At 40.5% G+C, this 20,573-nt stretch overlaps 1 protein-coding gene across 1 annotated transcript in view; it reads right to left on the bottom strand.

The window, feature by feature from the left end:
• Positions 1 to 2,503: 2,503 nt before the first annotated feature.
• Positions 2,504 to 20,573, bottom strand: part of LOC127434498 (neutral cholesterol ester hydrolase 1-like) — a 19,002-nt gene continuing 932 nt past the window's right edge. The window contains exons 3-5 of the mRNA XM_051687326.1: positions 18,851 to 18,920; positions 16,624 to 16,795; positions 2,504 to 9,913 (exon numbers count right to left, since the gene is read on the bottom strand). Coding sequence (XP_051543286.1) covers positions 9,293 to 9,913; positions 16,624 to 16,795; positions 18,851 to 18,920 — 863 coding nt within the window. The 3' untranslated portion in view covers positions 2,504 to 9,292. The remainder of the gene's footprint in view (positions 9,914 to 16,623; positions 16,796 to 18,850; positions 18,921 to 20,573) is intronic.

The following is a 20,573-nucleotide window of genomic DNA, read 5'->3' as shown; positions in this document are numbered from 1 at the left end:
GGTTATGCAAGATTATGACTTTTGTCTTCTGTGGAACACAAAAGGAAATGTTAGGCAGAATGTTGCAGTAGCCTCAGTTACCATTCACTTACATTTTATGGACAAAAAAGATGCAAGTAAAGCAAATGGTGACTGAGACTAACATACAGCCTACAGTGTTCCATGGAAGACAGAAAGTCACATGGGTTTGGAACAACATGAAGGCAAGTAAATGATGATAGATTTTTTTTTTTTTTTAACAGATTGCACAAAATGTTGCTTAAATTATTTTCATACATGCCTAAGCCATGCAATCAAAGTGCCAAGAGACTAATAGGTCAGGATAAAAGGGCATATTGTGCTTTTCTGTGACATCACCCCTAAGAGTAAAAGGAGACAGGGAGATTCCCAGTTTTACCTCTGGGGTGAAAAAGCCAGAGCATGAAGCTGATTGCCACGTCTCCATGTGGGAGGACTGATCTTCCATCACCCCATCCATATACTTCAGCATTTAAATTAATGTATGCTATTCAGATTGCAGCTTTCAAACAGAAAAGCACTTCAGGTCAGAGATCTCTGAGAAAGTATGCCATGAACCGTCAAAGAAGAGAAAATTTCCTCCACTGATTTATGTAGATGAAAAGGCAATGGGATAGAGGGGTGTTGTGTGCTTTTAAACTTGTCAGTCTTTCTCTATTAGGTTAGAGAAGCTATGAAAGCCATGTGGTCACTCTTAGGTGGGGTGTGATAGATGATCTAAACTCTGAGTTAATGCGGTGAAAACACAATCAGACATGTCATCATAAAAAAATGGATGAAACTGGCAGAAATGGCTGTTTTCATATCAATGTCTCATCTACAAATGTTCATAAAGATGGGGGATTGAACAATGTACATGGTCATAGCACAAATATACAGTACTGTGAGACCTACAGTATATCTAAACCAGTCACCATTCACTTTTATTGTACAGAAAAAAGATCCAATGAAAGTAAATAATGACGGAGGCTAACATTCTGCCCAACATCTCCTTTCGTATTCTATGGAAGATAGAAAGTCATCCAGGTTTAGAACAACATGAGTAAATGATGACACATTTTTATTTTTGGGTGAACTATGCCTTTAACTAGTCAAACAAATCTCAGACAGTCCTAATTCTTGTTCAGAAAAGCCTTTGAGTGTGTGTGAATCAGTGTATAGCTGTCTTCCAAGCCATCAGCTCAGCTATACAGCACTAACACAGTCATTTTGACAATAAAATACTATATATGAAAATAGGAAGCTTGGCTTTGTGTAAGCAACTGCCCTTAATGTCAGGAAGCAATGAACAATGCACAACGATAACATTCCTCTGCACGCTAGGTATGTGAACTTGCACATTTGCATTGAGGGCCTTCAGTTTTGTTTTCTTTTTAAATTATCTGAGAACTTTCCTTGATTAATCATTTACTTCTCGCATTACAGTGTGTCATTGTACACTAGATGAGATTTGAGATGCTGGCATGAAAAACCTTTTCAAAGGTATATCAGGTTATGTGAATGCTGGGAACAGGAACTAGCTCACACTTTGCCATCTAGCTGTTTAAGATCAAGTTTGACCATGTGGCATGATCTGTCACACTCAGTATTTAGAGGGTTCATATAAAAACCTCTCTGCTTTCTCAAATAACTATTTTGAAAGGCAACAGGTTATTCCAGTCAACACGATACACTCAGTTCGGCCTGTAGGCGAACAAACTAGACCTGTCTTCACTTAAAGAGTTAGTTATGCGTCCTTCTGTCACAGTCACACATAAAACTATATGATAAAGATAAAGCAGCACATAAAAACTTAAGATCTCTTCAAAAGAAAATAACACTGGATGAACAAAAAGTTTTAATGAATGCTTCAGAGAAATAAACTGAGACGAGATCTACTTGCATTGTGTCGTCTGTTTTTTATTTTGTGACTTCATTGTACAGGACACACCTAGAAGAAAATTGTAGACCTGTTGCTCAGAGGTTGCTTTTAATTTGAGCATCAACTTGGTCTCAGATCAATATTTTAAAGCAGAGCAAAACCAGACAAATTTCAGTAACACTTTTAAATAAGGTTACATTTGTTAACATTAGTTAACAACATTAGTTAACATGAACTAACAATGAACAATACTTTTACAGCATTTATTAATCGCAATGTTTATTTTAAAATATACTAATACATTTTAAAAATCAAAAGTTGTATATGTTAACATTAGTTTACCTCTTAAACTCTGCAGGAGGCGCTATATGGCAAGCCATATTATCACTAAAATCACTGAAGTCCCAGGATGCAAAAATTAGGCATATGTGGTATAATTTGAAAGCTTAGAATCTGAACTTTTTAGAGAACCCCATCACTTTTGTTACAGAAAATAACAAAATAAGGCCTGAAAACATTTGTCACAAATTGGCCCCACCTAGAGTTTACGTTGTAGAAATTTTAAAATATAAAAGTCCTTCACATTGCACTTAACATATATCAAATGAAAGCTCTCATTCTCAGGAAGGTGACTGAACAGTTTATTTTGTTGCCTTAATACCACAGTTTGAATTATTTAACAAATAAAAATATCACAAAGTGAAATTTTATTTTGGTAAGACATAAAATGCAAAAGTCTCTTTTCTGTGCTGACCACTGATCTGTAAGCCCCAAATAGCCTCAAACTTTATATCTAATCTTTCCTTGGGTTGTTAGCTTTAAAATGAGTTAAATAAATTACTTGTTTGTGAGCTTGCTTGGGTGAATAATCCAATTTTATATCAAAAAAGTTTTGAACAAAATATGAGGTTCGGTAGAAAAAGAATGAGAAACAAATCATCAGCAAAATAGGTTCTCATCTATTGAATATTAAATGTTACACATCAGTGTAATGTTGGTTTTCTTTGTTTTTCAATGACACCTAGATTGGGCTTCTAGACAACTCAGAAGTCAAGATATTCAACAAAATAGTGTGGAAGCTCTTAGCACTTAAAAAAAACTTGTCTATGTGTGAGTGCCGATGTGAGGGCAGAGCACCACCTACATTTCAGATCAGTATAATGTGACGGAAGGTGATAGAGTAAAAATTATTTTTTCTAGTACTTGCTGCCATCCAGTGGAATAAAATAAGACTTTTTGCTCAAAAACAGAGGACACAGAACTGAAATGGCATGCTTTTAAACTTTAGAAATGAAAGGTTTTTTTTAAAGGTGCTATATGTAATATTTTTACTGTACTAAATCATAAAATGACCATAATATGTCATTAGAGAATTAGGAAACATGCTAAGTTGAAATACTGGCTTCTCCGATAACAATGCTATAGCCAGTATATTCTACTTTGAAGTTTCCATTTTCTGTTTATGTTTTTGCCTGTGTGATCCCGCCCACTGCCCACTCACCAATAGTATTTCGACACCGAAATTGCCAGATTTGAACAAGTTTGCAGGCAAACAACACTGCGTGCTGCAGCCATGGAAGCCAGCAAATGAACTGGATCAGAGATAACAGATTCCACCTGACCTAAAAAGCCTCGCCATCCATCTAAAAACCACCATGACCAGAGGTGTAGTAAAACAAGGATAAATATTGGAGATGCCTTTGGAAGATGGAGACAGCTTAAAGCCCAGAAATCCTTTAAAATGGATGCTGAGCTGGCTAATTTTCCTGTTGCGTGCCCTCATTCTGGCAACCCACATGAGCTTCGAGTCTGGGCAGAAAACTCTCCAATATTTTGAATTTGAACTGCAGTACCCATTTAAAACGCTTGTTGTCAATCGTACATATAGCACCTTTAAATTATGTTTATCATAAAATTGTAAACATATACAATGTTATTGATCAATTATTGCAATCATTTCTTAAAATGTAAGGGGTTATCTGTAAAATGAGACCATTTTTATGAAATTAGCCCACTGTCTGTGTGAACAGGGAGCTTTTAAATTTGAGTGTGAAAATGTCTGGTCTGCAGAGCTTATGAACTAACAATGAACAATTGTATTTTTATTATCTAATATTAACAAAGTTTAATACATACTGTAAAAAATATATTGTTAACTGTTAGAATATGATCCCTAATTAATTTACTAATGTTAACAAATGTAACCTTTTTATAAAGTGCTACCCAATGTTCCATGACATTAAGATTTTGTTAATTTGCTTTAACTTTTCCAGACCTGTAAATCAAAATTTTAGATTAAATGATTAAATGTACAGATATTTCAAAGTTTTCCATGACTGTGAGATTAATTTTTCACATCATATTGAAATCTCTGACTTTTGAGTTGCCAAGACTTTGATTGTCTAGGCAAATCTGAGCACAGTATGATAACAACGAAATGTCTTCTGAAACTTTAGGAGATAAATGAGAGAACACTTAGGTCTTTTTCTCAGGAGAACAATCTGAGTTGGAGTAGCAAAAGTCTCCATTTGTTCTTCATTTTATCTCACTGAATGATTTTTGGTAGTAAATGACCTGATTTTTGGTAGTACATTGGTGTGCATGTAAGCATACTCATCGCGGTCTATTTCAAGTGCGTTTACATGATTATACTTAATACAGTAAGCCGACAACATGTTTGGTCATGTAAACGCATTTAATGGCTTTCCTTTTTCAATATAAGGTCATAAAAGGCTTTAGAAAAACCATTCATAGATTTTTGCCCATTACCCCGATTTCACGTTGTATGTACACACCTTTACTGCCGTTCTTGACTTATCCAATGTACGCAAGTGTTGTGTGAATGCCTCTTCACACGCATTCTCTTCACAAAAGCAGAGAATTACCAGATTATTTCAAACCTCATGTAAACGTGGAATTCTTGCTTTGTTGTATTTGTGAAATAAACTGATTTTCGGGAGTTATCAGCGTACTGGTGTGCATGTAAATGGGCTCAATGTCAGTTGTTTGTTGTGTTGCCAAGAATTCCCAAAATCAAGATGTTTCCAAACCAAATGTAGCCTAATATTTTAACACAGTATCAAAAGAAACATGATCCCAATCTAGTAAAAAACTAAACAGTGTGAGAGACTCACATAGTCAACATATTTGAAAGTAGATGGGAGTAATATTTTGGTAACTGGCATGCAGAGTGGTTACAAAACAATAATAGCTGACAAAGAAGAGATAAGGGAGGGTGTATTGCAAAGATTATGTTAACAAAAAAAACATTTTTTTTTTTTTTTTTTCAGATCCCTCTTTCAGCTGTTGCCCAAACAAGTTACCCTGAGAGAAATGGTACAGTCTGTAAAACATCAATAGAAATTGATTATTGTCCCCACACTCTGAATGAGAGAAAAAAAAACAAAGGTGCCATAATAGCAAAAGGTCTCGCAGGTGAGTGGAAAAATAGTGAGAGTCTGCATTCCACCACGCTTATCTGCACCCCCTACATTTCCCATGCGCTAACAGTGACGGATATCTTCCCTCAAATACTCCCTTACAGCTCATGTTCCTTTAAATTGCCATACTGCTCAGTTTTTATGATATTCCCTTTTGTCAAAAGTGCTGACTGCCAACAGCAAAGAAACTGCTAAAGAAGTTGCAATTCCCAGACAGAAGGAAGAACATTTTCCCAACAGCATTGCATTTTAACAGAAACAAGTTATAAGTAAACATGCTGTCGTGCTTTTGAGAAAAAGAGTAAAAAGGTTTTTTTTTTATGAAATTGTAACATCCATCTTAAGTTAAAGGAATAGTTCACCCAAAAATTAAAATTCTCTCATTATTTACTCACCCTTATGCCATCCCAGATGTGTGTGACTTTCTTCAGCAGAACACAAATGAAGCATTTTAGAAGAATTTCTCAGCTCTTTTGGGTCAGCATAAAAGTAATCCATATGACTCCAATGGTTAAATCAATGTCTTCAGAAGTGATTTGATAGGTGTGGGTGAGAAACAGATCAATATTTAAGTTAGTTTTTACTATATATTCTCCTCCCTGCTCCACTTTAACTTTCACATTCTTCTTGTGTTTTTGTTGATTCACATTCTTCATGCATGCTGTCAAGGTTCAGTTGAAGAGAGGGTGAAGACTCATAGAGAGGTGAGATGATGGGCTTTATTTAATTAAAAAAATAAACAAAACAAACAGAAACAAACCCAAAGGGGAAAACTCCAACATCCAGGGCAGAACACTACAGGACAGACTGGGTTCAATGCTCCAGGCTGGAACAGACACACAGGGCAGGACAGGAACCGACATAGGAGAACCTAACAGGGTGATAAACCACAATGAACTGGCGCAAGACAAAAAACAAAATGGGGTTAAATAGGAAAGAAAACAAGGAGGGAAATCAGGAAAGCAGGCGAAGTAAATGAACTAATAATGAGGTAACAAGGGGGCAGGGTCAGGACGAGAGAAAGGTGAGCACATGGCAAACAACTTAACAAGAACTATGTGCTCACAACAAACACAACAGACCGGACAGAAAGAGCACATCGCAATGAAGCCATCATTGGCCATGTGCTCAAACAAACACAAATACAAGACAATAGAGCACATGGCAATGAAGACATCATTAGTCATGTGCTCAAGCAAAAAGACAAGACATAGAGCATGAGTGTCCAGATACCGACTCAGAAACAAGACCGAACCAGTCCGAAGAGTCAAGATCCAGACACCATGTTCTGAACATGAGACACAGACTAGACAGAAGAGCACATGGACAGGAAAACAACCAGAGCCGTGTGCTCACACAGAGACAGAACATTCGTGTCACGATCCTGTCACCTTTGTCAGTCAGGTTTATTGTGGTGACAGGATCATGACATGAATGTTCTATGCCTCTGTGTGAGCGCACCGCTCTGGTTGTTTTCCTGGCCTGTCCTGACATATACGCCCTCTACTGGGCAGGGAGAAGAATTTCAATGAAAAACTGACTTAAATATTGATCTGTTTCTCACCCACACCTTTCATATTGCTTTAGAAAATATGGATTCAACCACTGGAGCCATATGGATTACTTTTATACTGCCTTTATGTGATTTTTGGAGCGTCAAACTTTTGGCACCCATTCACTTGCATTGTATGGATCTACAGAGCTGAAATATTCTTCTAAAAATCTTCAAATGTGTTCAGAAGAAAAAAGAAAGTCATACACATCTGGGATGGCATGAGGGTGAGTAAATAATGAGAGAATTTCCATTTTTGGGTGAACTATCCCTTTAAGGAATGTCCCTGAAAGCTCTGTCAAACCAAAATGATATATTTTATTTTCTTGGAAAAGTAAATATAGGCCTACTATACATTTTTCTGAAAATGTTAGATTTATTTGTGTGATTTTTTGTATCATTATTCCATAACAATGAAATAATAATCTAGTAAATTAAAAGGTGAGGTGTATAAATACTGTGCCACTAGCAGCACCAAACGGAACTGAAAACATAGTGTTTTCAGAAAGGTTTCCTGAACACTCCCTCCATCTTCCATTGGTTATATCATCTTTTATTCAAGAATTTCTGCATATGCAACTAGTTTCAGTATTCAACTTATATGCGTTTGTACAACCCCAATTACAAAAAAGTTGGGGCAGTAAGAAAAATGCTAATAAAAACAAAAAGTAGTGATTTGTAAGTTATATTCACCCTTTGCTATATTGAAAGCATTTTTTAAATGTACAGTAATTTCAAATCAGATGATTGCAACACACTCCAAAAAAGTTGAGACGGGGCAATTATGAGTTAAAATAACAAGGCGATGTGAAACAGGAGATGTTAAACAGGTGAGGCAATTGTGTCATAGTACTGTATAAGGAGCCTCCAAATCAGCCTAGTCCTTCAACAGCAAGGATCATTCAAGACTTGTCAATTTGCCTAAAGATGCTTCAGCAAATAATCAAGCACTTTGAGAACAATGTTCCCCAAAGACAAATTTGAAGGATTTTGGGCATTTCACCCTCTACAGTGCACAATATAGTTTAGATTCAAGGAATCTGGTCAAACCACTTCTGAATGCGCGTGAGCTCAGTTCCCTCTGTCTTAATGTCATTCATCTGTAACGAATATCATGAACATGGGCTTGGGATAACTTTAGTAAACCTTTGTTAGTCAACACCACTCACCGCTGCATCCACAGTTGCAAGTTAAGACTTTACTATGCAAAGCAGAAGCCATACATCAACACTGTCCAGAAGCGTTGCCGACTTCTCTGGGCTCGGTCTCATCTTAGATGGAAAGTAGAACAGTGGAACTGTATTTTTTGGTCCGATGAGTCCACATTTCAAATAGTTTTTGAAAAACACAGCCGTCATGTTCTCCGGGCCAAAGAGGAAAAGGGCCATCCAAGCTGTTATTAGCATCAGGTCCAAAAGCCAGTGTCTGTATGGGCCAGGGGTGTCGGTGCCCATGGCATGGGTAACTTGCACATCTGTGAGAACACCATGAATGCAGACAGATATGTACAAATTTTGGAGCAACATATACTGTCATCCAGCACCATTTTTTCCAGGGATGTCCCTGCATTTTCCAGCAGGACAACTTCAAACCACATACTGCCTGGATTACAAGAGCATGGCTGTGTAAGCAGAGAGTGTGGGTGCTAGACTGGCCTGCATGCAGTCATGACCTGTCTCCAATTGAGAATGTGTGGTGCATTATGAAGCGCATTAGATGGCAACGAAGACCCCATACAATTGTGCAGCTAAAGACCTATATAAAGTATGAATGGGGGAAAATTCCACTTTCTAAACTTAACAAACTTGTGTCTTCAGTGCCTAAATGCTTAATAAGTGTTATTAGAAGAAATGGTGATGTTTCACAGTGGTAAACACTCGACTGTCCCAACTTTTTTGGAGTGTGTTGCAATCATCTGATTTGAAATGACTGTAGATTTTCAAAAAAACAATGAAATTCACAAGATAAAACATCATATAATGTGTAGTTGTAGTGCTTTCAATATAGCAATGGGTGAATATAATTGACAAATTACTTATTTTTGTTTTTATTAGCATTTTTTCATACCGTCCCAGCTTTTCAGAATTGGGGTTGTAAAATCCAGTAGGTTGTCGTAGCATCATTTAGACATTATAGTATTCAGTTAAGCTTGATAATAAATTCCCTGCATTCACATGTGTACGTAACACATTCAAATGGACAATAGAGCAGGTTCCGAGCACACTTACACCATAATGATATTTCAGAGATAATGAAACAACGTTTTGTTGTCAGCAGGCCCATTCGGTTCTTCACAAATATTTTGTTGCATTGATGTTTTGCATTGCATGTTCAATTTAAAAAAAATTAGTAAATGTTTCAATCCAAAATTTATTTAACATAATAGGAAACGTCTTGTAAATATGTGTTGACGAAAACCTGCTAGAGGTTCTCCTTCAACCAGCGAATGTAGTTTTCAAAACTTCGCAATCCAACGGAGAATTGCATGGGTCCAAAAGCAAAGCTCATGCATCCATGGAAACCGTCTTCGTAGTGATCAATGGTGACGGCAACTCCGGCCTCCTCCAGACGTCTGCCATACATGAGTCCGTCATCTCTCAGCACGTCATGCTCACAGGTCATGATGTAGGTGGGCGGTACTGCCTTCAATGCTTCCTTTTCAGCTAGTAAAGGGGCCGCTCTCACGTCCAGCAAACCTGGCAGCTCCTCTAACAGCTTTGGGTCACCCTGAAGTGGAAAAAGGGGCTTGTAATTCTTCTGAAAAGCGACCGGAAGAAGTTGTGTCCAGTTTATCTTAGCTTTAGCTGCGGCTATCTTGTGGCCCTGATTCAGAGCTGTGTGGTTGTTAGCTAGCAAAGAAGAAACCAGTCTCTGATCCCCACCTAGGTACTCCAGCCAATAGATGGCCATGTGTGGACGGTATAGGACGGGAATGTTGCCATTCTGCTGGTTGGAAGGTGTGTTGAAGTCCAAGGCCTGGAGCGCAGGGTAGATAAGGGCCTGAACTTTGTACTTAATAGGAGCACTGCTGTCCAAGGCTATCTGTGAAAAAAAAAAAACAGACAAATAAATGTGATTATCAGCCAACTTTAGTTAGTAATTCCTTTAATACAATATAAGCAAATAAATATTATGTTAGGGAAGAGCCGATCAATTTTGAAGAACGGATGCTTTCTACAGTGCTCAAGATGATCGAGAATCGAGAGGAGAAATCCTCGCCTTAAAAAATATAAATCCTAATTTTTTTTTACTAGTGATTTTATCACAAGCTAAAAATTACACCAAATGTGACATTTATTAAAATGGGTTTGTGTGACTTTCAAATACCCATTTTATCCTTAAAATTAGAAGTACCGGTATCTGTATTGATACCAGTATCTGCAATACTGACAATAATTTAATATCATCCATAATTTATATACAGCATATTTATATTATAAGAATTCATCTCCACAGCAAAAGGACTACCTAAAGATGTCCTACTGTCTATCTCAACTACTACTGTACCTACAAGTTTCACTAACAAGCATATTATGCTATATGTGCATTTGTTGTTATTCTTTCCTATATTGTGGGGTATAGATTTCAACAGGGTCACAACAAAATGTACTTACAATATGGTTGTACATTGATATGATTTTCATTATATTATTGGAGTAACTATTTGCACTAGGTGTATACAGTATAGCACCTGCCACACAGCCCAGCTATGTGCATTCCAATAGTCTGATGGAAACACAGAAATTAAAGACAAACAGCACACCTAGTGTTGCTGCAGTGGCTTGGGGTGTAAAGATGGTATGGATGTGCTTTTTTTCATGCAGATGACCGGGGTTCGAATCCGCCTTTTGTTCCACTTCTTCCCATCCTGTTTCCTGTCTCCACTATTAATGTTTCTTTAATACTACTTATAATAGGGGCCTGGGTAGCACAGCGAGTATTGACGCTGACTACCACCCCTAGGTCTCCTAAGCAATCAAATTGGCCCAGTTGCTAGGGAGGGTAGAGTCACATGGGGTAACCTCCTCATGGTCGCTATAATGTGTGGTTCTCGCAGTCGGTGGGGCATGTGGTGAGTTGTGCGTGGATGCCGTAGAGAATAGTGTGGGCCTCCACACGCGCTACGTCTCCACGGTAATGCGCACAACAAGCCACGTGATAAGATGCGCGGATTGATGGTTTCAGACGCGGAGGCAACTGAGATTCGTCCCGCACCACCCGGATTGAGGTGAGTCACTATGCCACTATGAGGACTTAGATCACACTGGGTACTGGGCATTCCAAATTGGGGAGAAAAATAAATAAATAAATAAATAAATACTACTTATAATAATAAATAATAAAAAAAAGTTGAGATCAAAAGTTGAGACTTGTGCCCGTTGCAAACAGCGCCCCAGCCCATTTTGGAGGTGTCTGTCGTGACCACGACGCACCTGGAGACCAGTTCTAGAGGAATACCTGCCCGTAGAAACGAGAGGTCAGTCTAAGGGCTGAAAAGACGGCGACAGACCGACGTGATGACCATGCGATGTGTCCCGTGGCGCCATGCCCATCTCGGGACTTGAGTCTGGAGCCAGTGCTGAAGCGGTCTCATATGCATCAACCCGAGCAGGGTGGCCACCGCCGAGGATGCCATATGCCCCAGGAGCCTCTGAAAAAGTTTCAGTGGAACCGCTGTTTTCTGTCTGAACGCCTTCAAACAGGCCAGCACCGACTAGGCGCTCTCGTTCGTAAGGTGCGCCGTCAAGTTTTAAAACTCCAAATCGAGAAAAGAGATGCTCTGTACCGGGGGGAGCTTGCTCTTTTCCCAGTTGACCTGAAGCCCTAGTCGGCTGAGGTGTGAGAGCATCAGGTCCCTGTGTGCGCACAACATGTCTCGAGAATGAGCTAGGATTAGCCAGTCATCGAGATAGTTGAGAATGCGAATGCCCACCTCCCTTAACGGGGCAAGGGCAGCCTCTGCGACCTTCGTAAAGATGCGAGGAGACAGGGACAGGCCGAAAGGGAGGACTTTGTACTGATACGCCTGACTCTCGGACGCAAACCGCAGGAAGGATCTGTGTTGAGGAAGGATCGAAACGTGGAAGAACGCATCCTTCAGGTCTACCGCCGCGAACCAATCTTGATGCCAGACGCTCGCCAGAATGCATTTTTACGTCAGCATCTTGAACGGGAGACTGTGTAAAGCCTAGTTCAGAACTCACAGGTCCAAGATTGGTTGCAACCCACCGCCTCTTTTCGGTACGATGAAGTAGGGGCTGAAAAACCCCTTCTTCATCTCGGCTGGAGGGACAGGTTCTAATCGCGCCCTTCCGTAGGAGGGTAGCGATCTCCGCGCAAGGTAGCAGCGTTTTCATCCTCCACCAAGGTGAAGTGGACACCGTTGAACCTGGGCGGATGCCCGGCGAAGTGAATCACGCAGCCGAGTCAGACAGTTCGGACCAGCCCTCGTGACGGATTGGAAAGCGCAAGCCATGCGTCCAAATTCCGCACAAGGGGGACCAAAGGGACAACGTCATCGGACGTACCGGCAGGTGGGGCCTCACGGCGGGGCAGAGCTCGAGGTGCCACACCATGTCGTGGCCGTGCTGAGTTTACGGACATCGAAGCACTTACCTGGCTCCTTGTGACCACCCCCGGAACAGCCTGGGACGGGGGAGGAAGAGGCCTGTCCTCGTGACCTGTGGAGACTGTCACATCGGGGGCGGATTTGTGCCACAGCTGGGCGCTCAGGGGTGGGAGACCGCCGCTGGAGCGCCAAACCTGCCAAATAGAGTGGTGGACGATGGTCGTGATGACGGCCGTGCACACCGGATACGTGACCCAGGGAACAAGGAAACCGCTCTTGCTGAGCTCTTGAGTACTGCAGCCACTTGGGCATGCAGCACAATTACATGCAAAAGGTAACAAAAAGATGGAGAGATCTGCTTACCAGCTCCAGAGCAGCGGGTTTCGTTGTCCCTGGGTTGCCCCTCTCAAGGGCGCTTTGAAGCCTTTCACGGGTTCTGGGCGGCCGCGAGACGGGTGGCGTCTGCTTCCTGCGGTGGGCTCCACGCCGGGGCTGGGCCGAAGGGGCGGGCTGTGGCGGAGCCGGTGCAGTCACCGCAGGGAGACACCCTTGGCGATGAGTAGACGGGGTGCGGGATCTTGAGCCGCGCCGGGGCAGGATATGCCGGCTAGCATACTGTTCCACCATCGAAAACTGATGGGCAAAGTCCTCGACGGTGTCGCCGAATAGGCCTGCCTGGGAAATGGGGGCAGCAAGGAATCGTGTCTTGTCGGCCTCGCCCATCTCGACCAGGTTGAGCCAAAAGTGGTGCTCCTGGACCACTAGTGTGGCCATCGTCCGCCCGAGAGACCGCGCCGTGACCTCCATCGCTCGGAGAGCGAGGTCGGTCGCCGAGCGCAGTTCCTGCATCAATCCCGGGGCGGAACTACCCTTGTGCAGTTCCTTTAGCACCTTGGAGGACTTGCAGGAGAGCCATGGCGTGCAGGGCGGAGGCGGCTTGTCCAGCAGCACTGTAGGCTTTAGCCGTCAGGGACGACGTGAGCCTACAGGGCTTGGAAGGGAGCTTAGGGCGTCCACGCCAGGTGGCGGCGCTCTGCGGGCATAGGTGCACCGCAAGCGCCTTTATCCACCGGGGGATTGCTGAATAGCCCTTGGCCGTCCCACCATCGAGGGTAGTGAGGGCGGGGAAGCTGAAAAGATAGGGACCGGCCAGTAAAAAGTGCCTCCCATGACCTTGTCATCTCTTCATGCACTTCCGGGAAGAAAGGAACGGGGGCGGGGCGTGGCTTTGAGCGGCGCCGCAAGCCCAGGAACCAATCACCGAGCCACGAGGGTTCAGGGAAGAGCAGTGAGTTCCACTCTAGCCGACGCTCGCCGCTGCCCGGGAAAGCATGTCGCCATCTCCACGTCAGCCTGTGACTGGGCAATCGCCCCCGAACGGAGGAGCCCAGCTGAGGCTTCCGACTGGACGAGCCTGCTTTCCGATGCTGCGCTCGAGAGCTCATCACTTTCGTGGGCTCCGAATAAGAGGTCGAACTCGCTGTGAGACGAGCCGGCGAACTCATCCGGAAGCCCGATCGGGGCAGACGAGCGTGCTGGGGAATGGGAAGTCCGCGGGGGGATACCCAGCAGTCCCACTGGGGTCCCCAAATCGCCCCCAGTGCTAGCCGTGCTGGCCTCATACCGGTGGGTAAAAGGACCGAGGCAGGAGCCTCTGGGGTGGCTTGCTTTCTTACGAAGGCGAGCCGCAACCACAACGTTGCCATGGACATATTCTCGCAATGAGAAAATGACCATCCACGAACGCTGTCTCCGCGTGAGCAGTGCCCAGACATGAAAGACAGTGATTGTGACCGTCAGAAGGCGAGAGATAACAAGCACAACCAGGAATAACACACAATCTGAAAAGCATCTTTAGAAAAGACGTTCCGTGTGTGCCGCTCTTTTAGAGAAATATACTCTTTTAGAGAAATATACTCTTTTATTTCTGCCGAAGTGCCCAGGGGCATTCTCTGCAGTGCACCAGTGCAGAGGGGGGAGAAGCCACTGAAATGCGCCATCAGATCCAGCAGAGGTGAATGAACAGTAGTATTCAGCTCAGTGAGCATGACCGTTTGGCTCCGAAGAGAAAATCTGAATGAGTGGTTGCATACCAGCTCCTTTTATACCCGTATGTCCGGGGGAGTGGCATGCAAATACCACTCGCCAATTTTCATTGGCCTTTTATCAAAGACCAGAGGTGTCTCGGGCTCCCAAGAGTGACCCCTAGTGTCATTACATCGACATAACATCGAGTGAGTGGCAGATAGGGAACCATGATTTTACAATAGTAATATTGTAGTAACCATGTTTTTTGGCAGAAACCATTGTTTTAATGAAATTAACCATAGTGTTCTTACAGTAATATGGTGTTAATAGTAACCATGTTTAATTTTGTGGTTGTTATGATTTTACTACAAAATACCATGGTGATACTATGGTTACTTTTATAAAATAAAATACTACATGTAATTATTTAATTAAGGATTCAAATAGTATCTGCCGTGGGGTGTAAAGTGTTAGTGCAAATAGCCTCTGGCTTCTGCTTCATGCCTGTTTTATCGCGGTGAAGCAGCGGGTGAGCTGAGCTGAAGCAGTGCGTCACAACAACTATCTGCTGCAGTAACTGCTGCGCTCTACAGAAAATAAAGTTATAAAATGGTTATCAGGAGTGAGCTATTGATAAGTGTTACAAACCTGATCTATCGTATCTACATGATGCTGGTGTAATCTAATGTAATCTTGTAGAATTATTTCATGTAGACAGTCAACACAATAAGCTCTGCTCATTTTTAAACATCATTATTTAGTGGAAGGGTGAGGACGATGAGCCTGAATGTTGTTTTGCACAACAGAGGTTGGTTTGATTACTCGGTTTGGCTCAGTCACACGTAATAATATAGTCAGAAATAAGAAATTATGCCCAACCATTTAACACCAGCCAAAATTTTTAAGTGTCCTCATAAAAAGGACACACTTCCAAAAATATGTTAACACACCACCTTCACAAGCAGCTGATGTAACTGCATCCCTATAGAGCCAGATGTCTGCCAAAAGTAAACAAACAAATAGAACATTTTGTAAACAAACACAATCCGCTTCGCAAAGGAAAACTCGACTCTCAAACAAATAGAAAGCGATTTGCAAATACAAAAGAGCCATTTGAGAGAAAATCATGAGTAGTTGTCCTGTACCACTAGCTTAACAAACAAATGCGCTTTTTTTACAAATATAAAAATACATTTTTTACCAATATAAAAAATGTGTTTCATATAGGCCTCATTCATATTCCACAAATAAATAAAATCTATTCTACAGATTCTACAGGATTGTCGAATAAATACAAAATCCGATGTTAACAAATACATACCACTTGTGAGTCACGTGACTTTTGGCACAAATTTCTCAACCCACAGTCCTGATTTTGTCACAAATGCATCAATGATTTTTTCACAAATGGGCTGAGCCACATCCTCTTTTAAAACAGTAGATGGTACAGTGCTACCAAATACTTTCACTCAGTTATGTCGTTACTACATATTACATGGTTAAAAACGACTTATTTTCTAGTAAAAATTAGATCCTTTTTGATAATAACAAAATATGTAATGACTCTTGCTCCATAACATCCCATGCTTTTCCTTTGTTAATAAAAGGGATAGTTCACCCAAAAATGAAAATTATCTCATCATTTCTCACTCTCATGCCATCTCAGATGTGTATGATTTTTAGAAGAAAATTACAGTTCTGTTGGTCCATACAATGCAAGTGAATGGTGACCAGACCTCAGAAGGTTCAAACAGATCATGAAGGTCGCAAAATATAATCCATAAGATTCCAATGGTTAAATCCATTTCTTCGGAAGCTATATGATAGGTTTGGGTGAGAAACAGACAGAGGTAGACTGGCCATCTGGAGAACTGGGACTTTTCCCGGTGGGCCGGCCACGAAACGGTGCCGTGATATGCCAAAGGGGGCCGCAATATGCAGAAGGGGACAGCGAAACACATTGCCACAAATGCCCCCCTGCTCAACAATTTGTCATAACTTTGTAGCACTTTGTCAAGCTACACCACTACTCATCGCAAAAAGCTACAATGTTTGAAAATAGTTAAAAGTTGTAGTTAATTGTGCCACTACATTTAGATAGTTACTTCTAAAACTAGTTGGAAGCACCTACAGAGATTTGACATAAACTCAATACCTGTTGAGCAACAGCAGCGGCAAGATTCCCCCCGGCACTGTCACCTGACACAGCTACTCTTTCTGGGTCTATCGAGTACTGAGCCAGCACCTCTGCTGTCAGGATACGTTTTGAGGCCTGAAGCGCGTCATTATACTGATCTGGGAAACGTGCTTCTGGTGCCAACCTGTACCTGAACATACAAGCATAGCAAAATATACAATGAATGCTGGTATGTAGCTAAAATAAGGCCTTTAAAGGGACAGTTCACACAAAAATGAAAATTCTCTCATCATTTACATACCCTCATGTCATCCCAGACCTGTATGACCTTCTTTCTAATGAAGAACACAAATGTAGATTTTTAGAAGACCATATCAGCTCTGTAGGTCCATACAATACAAGTAAATGGTGACCAGAACTGACATAAAGGCAGCACAAATGTAATCCATTCGACTCCAGTGATTAAATCCATATAATCTGAAGCGATATGAAACATGTGGGTGAGAAACAGATCAATATTTAAGTCCTTTTGGCTTTTTTTATTTTCTAAAATTTTTTCTCCCAAATTTGGAATGCCCAAATCCCAATGCGCTCCAAGTCCTTGTGGTGGCGTAATGACTCACCTCAATCCGGGTGGCAGAGGACGAATCTCAGTTGCTTCTGCATCTGAGACCTTCAGTCTGCACATCATTACCATGGAGACATAGCACGTGTGGTGGCTTCACGCCATTCTCCACGGCATCCACGCACAACTCACCACGTGCCCTACCGAGAGCGAACCACATTATAGCGACCACAAGGAGGTTACCCCATGTGACTCTACCCTCCCTAGCAACTGGGCCAATTTGGTTGCTTAGGAGACCTGGCTGGAGTCACTCAGCATGCCCTGGATTTGAACTCATGACTCCAGGGGTGGTAGTCAGCGTCAATACTTGCTGAGCTACCCAGGCCCCCATTTAAGTCCTTTTCTACTGTAAATCTACAATTTCACTTCCACATTCTGGTGTTGAAGTGACTTTTACTTTCACATTCAGCCACCTACTGGATGGGGCTGGTCAAAGGTGGAGATTTATAGTAAAAAAGGACTGCTGCCTTCATGTCCTTTTTGGATCTTCTAAGTTCTGGCCACCGTTCACTTGCATTGTGAGGACCAGCAGAGTTGAGACATTCTTCTAAAAATCTTTGTTTGTGCTCTGCAGAAGAAAGAAAGCCTATAGCCCTTTTTGGATGGGACTTGTTTTCCCTGAGGACATTACAGACATACTTAGTGATTTGAATCCTGTCCGAATCTGACAAGTCTGTATTTTTCTCACACAACCACTGTAAAAATTCCAGAGCAAATTATCTACCATTTTTTGGCTAACTAAAGGATCCCAAGGATCCATCAAGGATCTGAACGTCTGTTATTGCTGACATTGGATTTTCTCAACGCTTCTCCTCATATATTTTGACCTACAAGAACTACCATTAAGATCGCACTTATGCCCGCCAATCTCTTGATTTTACGGCCGTATATTTTTTTTTACCATCCTACGAAAACATACGAAAATAAAATCAATCATCCAGGAGAGACAAATTGCAGAAACTGCTAAGACTGGCCACTGCAATATCAGCATCAGGTAAGATACTCGCCTTAATTTCTCATCTCAATTACATACTGTTATAATTATAAAATTCACAGATAAGTATTGTTTTAGTTCAGTGGGTTTATTATAAGCATATAAACTCATGTGTAGTTTATTTTAATAGGCTTTTAAATTTTTTTGTCATTTACAATGTATAATTAATACATTGAAATTAAATCAATCAAATAATTAATTATTTAAAATGTATTTTGAAAATTACAAGTAATTTAAAATTTAAACTGTTAAAGTTGAAAAGATACGTTAATTTTATTACCTAAATTAATTCAATGTGTTCAACCTTCTATAATGCCCACATCTAGAAAACAGACACACTCACCTCTGTAATAAACACTGAGATTTTAGTCCTGTCCGAATCGGTACATGAAATCACAAACTTAGGGTGATAATTATTGTAACTCAAACGTAGTTTAGAAAACGAATCCCATCCAAATAGGGCTATAGACATTTGGGATGGCATTAGGGTGAGTAAATGATGAGAGAATTTTCATTTTTGAGTGAACTGTCCCTTTAAAGATGTACAGTAAAAAAATAAATACATTTTTTTTTTAAATGGGGCAAAAGATCTCAAGAACACCTAGAAAAATATCCTGCATGCTTACTCAACAGATATTACGACTGCATCCAACTCTTCAGCCACAATCCTGCACTGCATGTCATATGGCTGCATCTCTTAAAATAAAAAGAGGCATTAAACAGGTTAAAAAAAAGACTAACAATATTTCCCATTGAAAATGCTAGTCCACAAACACAAATGTCACAAATAAAAGTTATTTTCACCACTTTTGATCTATTATAGATTGAGTGAAATTGTGAAATCACAAACATATATTATTCACAAAAAACAAACATGATTACAACACAATGGCTGTGCCAGGGCTACTTTTGTTTTGCAACTGAAACATTTACATGTAGGTTGTGAAATGCTTATCTAGATCAAATTTTTTAAATATTCACTGAACAGAGGCAATTTCTTTTAGATGTGTTCCTTTAAACAACTACTAGAAGGTGCTTGATGACTGTTTGACAGAAGTGTTCAAATCTCTAAAGGCTTTCTAAGACTTCAAATCTTTCTCTTAGTCCTTCTCTTTACCACATTCAATACATTCAAAAGGATTTATTTACATTAAATGTGTCATTCCTACTATGCATTACATTTTCATGTCCCCATCACATATTATGTCTAAAACATTTTGGATACCTACTGAGCAAACTTGCTGAGCAATGGCAAATACCTTTAGGTCTTGACTACCATCCTGTTAGGTATCCTGTTAAGTTCCATTCTGTTCATTTTCTTGCCATTGTGTAAATAATCAAGTTATAATTCATAAAGTGCTTGAGCTTGACCTAAGCATATTTTTGAAAAATCTTGTATACACATTTATAGAAATACTATTAAGTAATTACAACACAAGCACAGTCATTTTTAATCACAGAGTTAAAAAGGTACTGCATAACAGGCAGTGTTTGGGAGTAACGGAATACATGTAACGGGATTACGTATTTAAAATACAAAATATAAGTAACTGTATTCCACTACCGTTACAATGTAAATAATTGGTAATTAGAATACAGTTACATTCAAAAAGTATTTTGATCACTGAAGAGATTACTTTGCATTTTATTGTCATTTGTTTTATTTAATATTTAGTCCTTTCAGATGGAAAACATTTATACATATAAATGATGCGATCCAAAGTGCATTTGAACAGCGGTGAAACACTTTCTTATGATGTGTTACATTCATACGAGCAGACAGAGAAGTAAGTTTGAAGTAAGTTTGGAGCAGAAGAAATAGAAATAAACCTTGTGTAAATTGTCAGCTTTACGCTAAGCTAAAATGCTATTTCAAGCCATTTTACATGCACATGTTACCATGCACGATCATATTTTTTTATCAAGAAAATTCACGTTGGATCATAATTTCTTTTTTTCTAGTAAGACCTTTGATATTAGGGCTAAAATCATATTCTTGATAATAATTTTTGTATTGTTTTCCTGTAAAAATATTTAAAAATCCTTAAAACAGGATCAGTTTGATTGATCTTGTTTTAGAAACAACACTGCATAAGATATTTCGGTTTTTCAGAGAATGTATTTTTAACATGTGTATTTTGTCTTACTGTACTGGCAGAGTTTTTATAGCCAAAACAAGTGAAAAAATCTACCAGTGCTGAAGAAGTAATCCAAAGTATTTAGAATACGTTACTGACCTTGAGTAATCTAACAGAATACGTTACAAATTACATTTTACAGCATGTATTCTGTAATCTGTAGTGGAATACATTTCAAAAGTAACCCTCCCAACACTGATAACAGGTACAA

The sequence above is a fragment of the Myxocyprinus asiaticus genome, chromosome 44 (assembly GCF_019703515.2).
Source record: "Myxocyprinus asiaticus isolate MX2 ecotype Aquarium Trade chromosome 44, UBuf_Myxa_2, whole genome shotgun sequence".
In the NCBI taxonomy this organism is placed as follows: Eukaryota; Metazoa; Chordata; class Actinopteri; order Cypriniformes; family Catostomidae; genus Myxocyprinus; species Myxocyprinus asiaticus.
This window is presented reverse-complemented; position numbering and strand designations above follow the sequence as displayed.